Source organism: Acyrthosiphon pisum, unplaced genomic scaffold, assembly GCF_005508785.2.
Source record: "Acyrthosiphon pisum isolate AL4f unplaced genomic scaffold, pea_aphid_22Mar2018_4r6ur Scaffold_10438;HRSCAF=11043, whole genome shotgun sequence".
Classification (NCBI taxonomy): Eukaryota; Metazoa; Arthropoda; class Insecta; order Hemiptera; family Aphididae; genus Acyrthosiphon; species Acyrthosiphon pisum.
Window position 1 is genome coordinate 1 of NW_021758711.1, and position 1,414 is coordinate 1,414.

At 30.3% G+C, this 1,414-nt stretch overlaps 1 protein-coding gene across 1 annotated transcript; it reads right to left on the minus strand.

Moving 5' to 3' along the window:
- Nucleotides 1-41: 41 nt before the first annotated feature.
- Nucleotides 42-1,274, minus strand: LOC107885733. The gene is made up of 2 exons (XM_016809406.2): nucleotides 1,083-1,274; nucleotides 42-987 (listed from the first exon to the last, which is right to left on the minus strand). The coding sequence occupies exons 1-2, from the start codon at nucleotides 1,181-1,183 to the stop codon at nucleotides 747-749; spliced, it is 342 nt and encodes a 113-aa protein (XP_016664895.2). The 5' UTR covers nucleotides 1,184-1,274; the 3' UTR covers nucleotides 42-746.
- Between the last annotated feature and the right edge of the window lie 140 nt (nucleotides 1,275-1,414).

Here is a 1,414-nt window from a genome sequence, read left to right on the forward strand (position 1 = left end):
TCCCATGTACCTATGCAATATAAGGAACAACAATTTAATATGGAACAAAAGTATCAAAGTTCAATACTATAAGTAGAACCCCCATTTTGATATTGAGATCAGTCTGTCCATAATAACCAAAACTACCTCATGCAGTATCACACGCATCATCTTATTTCGCTACCAAAATTATAAAGCGATTATTAACTTAACGTACTCATTTAAAATCTTATAATATCTTGTTGTGAATTAATAACTTTCATTTCAAACCAAAAATTGTACTTACATTATTTCAAAAAAATTAACGTCGTTATACTCTCTTTTCAAATTCTATCATTGTTCAAGTGAAGGAACATTAACCAGGTAAGAAATTATAATAATATATATTCACACAAATCCAACAATAAAATTATCATCAACGATAAGTTAATAAAGACACGCAGACTCAGGTGCATCATAAATCATTATACCCTTCGTTTATAAATCTATACTCACGATCCCAATCAATCGTAATAATTATATGCTTTAAATTGGTAATAAAAGATAGGATAATAGAAGTCGCTATTCCAAATCCCTTTAATTATTATTCATTTAAAATAGCTAATTATAGCAACTTAGTTAATATATTATTATAAGGTGAAGTTTTATCAATAGGAACGCGCATGCTTATTTTTAATTCATCGCAGTGGTATGAATATCTTAATGTTTAAAAAAAAAAAAATAAACATTATACTCATAGGTTACGGGTGAATTCCGCCATAAAGAAATTAAGAAATATTACCATCTGTGTAGACTGGAAACAGCAAACGTTTATAAGGTGTATTCGCCTTCCCCAAATATTTACGTTTCAGGTTGTTACAAGATCCGTCAAAACTACGATAGTCATACTCGTACCCGATGCACGAATTGTTGTTGTAATACTCGGGCATACACATCTCACCCAATGTTGTCCCGGTCAGATTCACCTTGGTTAAATCTTTGGCACATTGTATATCACTTAACCCGTGCCTGAAATGATAATTTAATTTATGTATATTATTATTATAAGACATGTATAATATATTATTTTCAATGAGATATTTATTTTATGCTTATATTGGTACTTTAGACAATATGTATTCTTCAAACTTTGTGTAACTTCCAATATAATTTCAGCATTTCGAGATTCTGAATGTCCATCTTTGGAAGGCATGGAATTGATCATTTGTCCATGAACTGTGCTTCCAGTTATCAAATTACTAACATTCGATAATATAATTTCCTCCGAACGATACCTGTTTTCAATTCTTTCAACAGCTTTTTTGAATTTCATCGTTTACATCGGAGATATCGAGTTTGTTGGTACCAGTTTTGTCGAGTTTATTACCAAACCTTAGGCCATTCACAAACCATTTAATCGTTGCATCAATATGGACATGGTTATAAAAATATCAAT

Coding starts and splice junctions, on each gene's coding strand:
- LOC107885733 (XM_016809406.2), bottom strand. CDS start 1,183: ATGATCAATTCCATGCCTTCCAAAGATGGACATTCAGAATCTCGAAAT. Junction 988..1,082: donor AAGAATACATATTGTCTAAA/GTACCAATATAA, acceptor TTATCATTTCAG/GCACGGGTTAAGTGATATAC.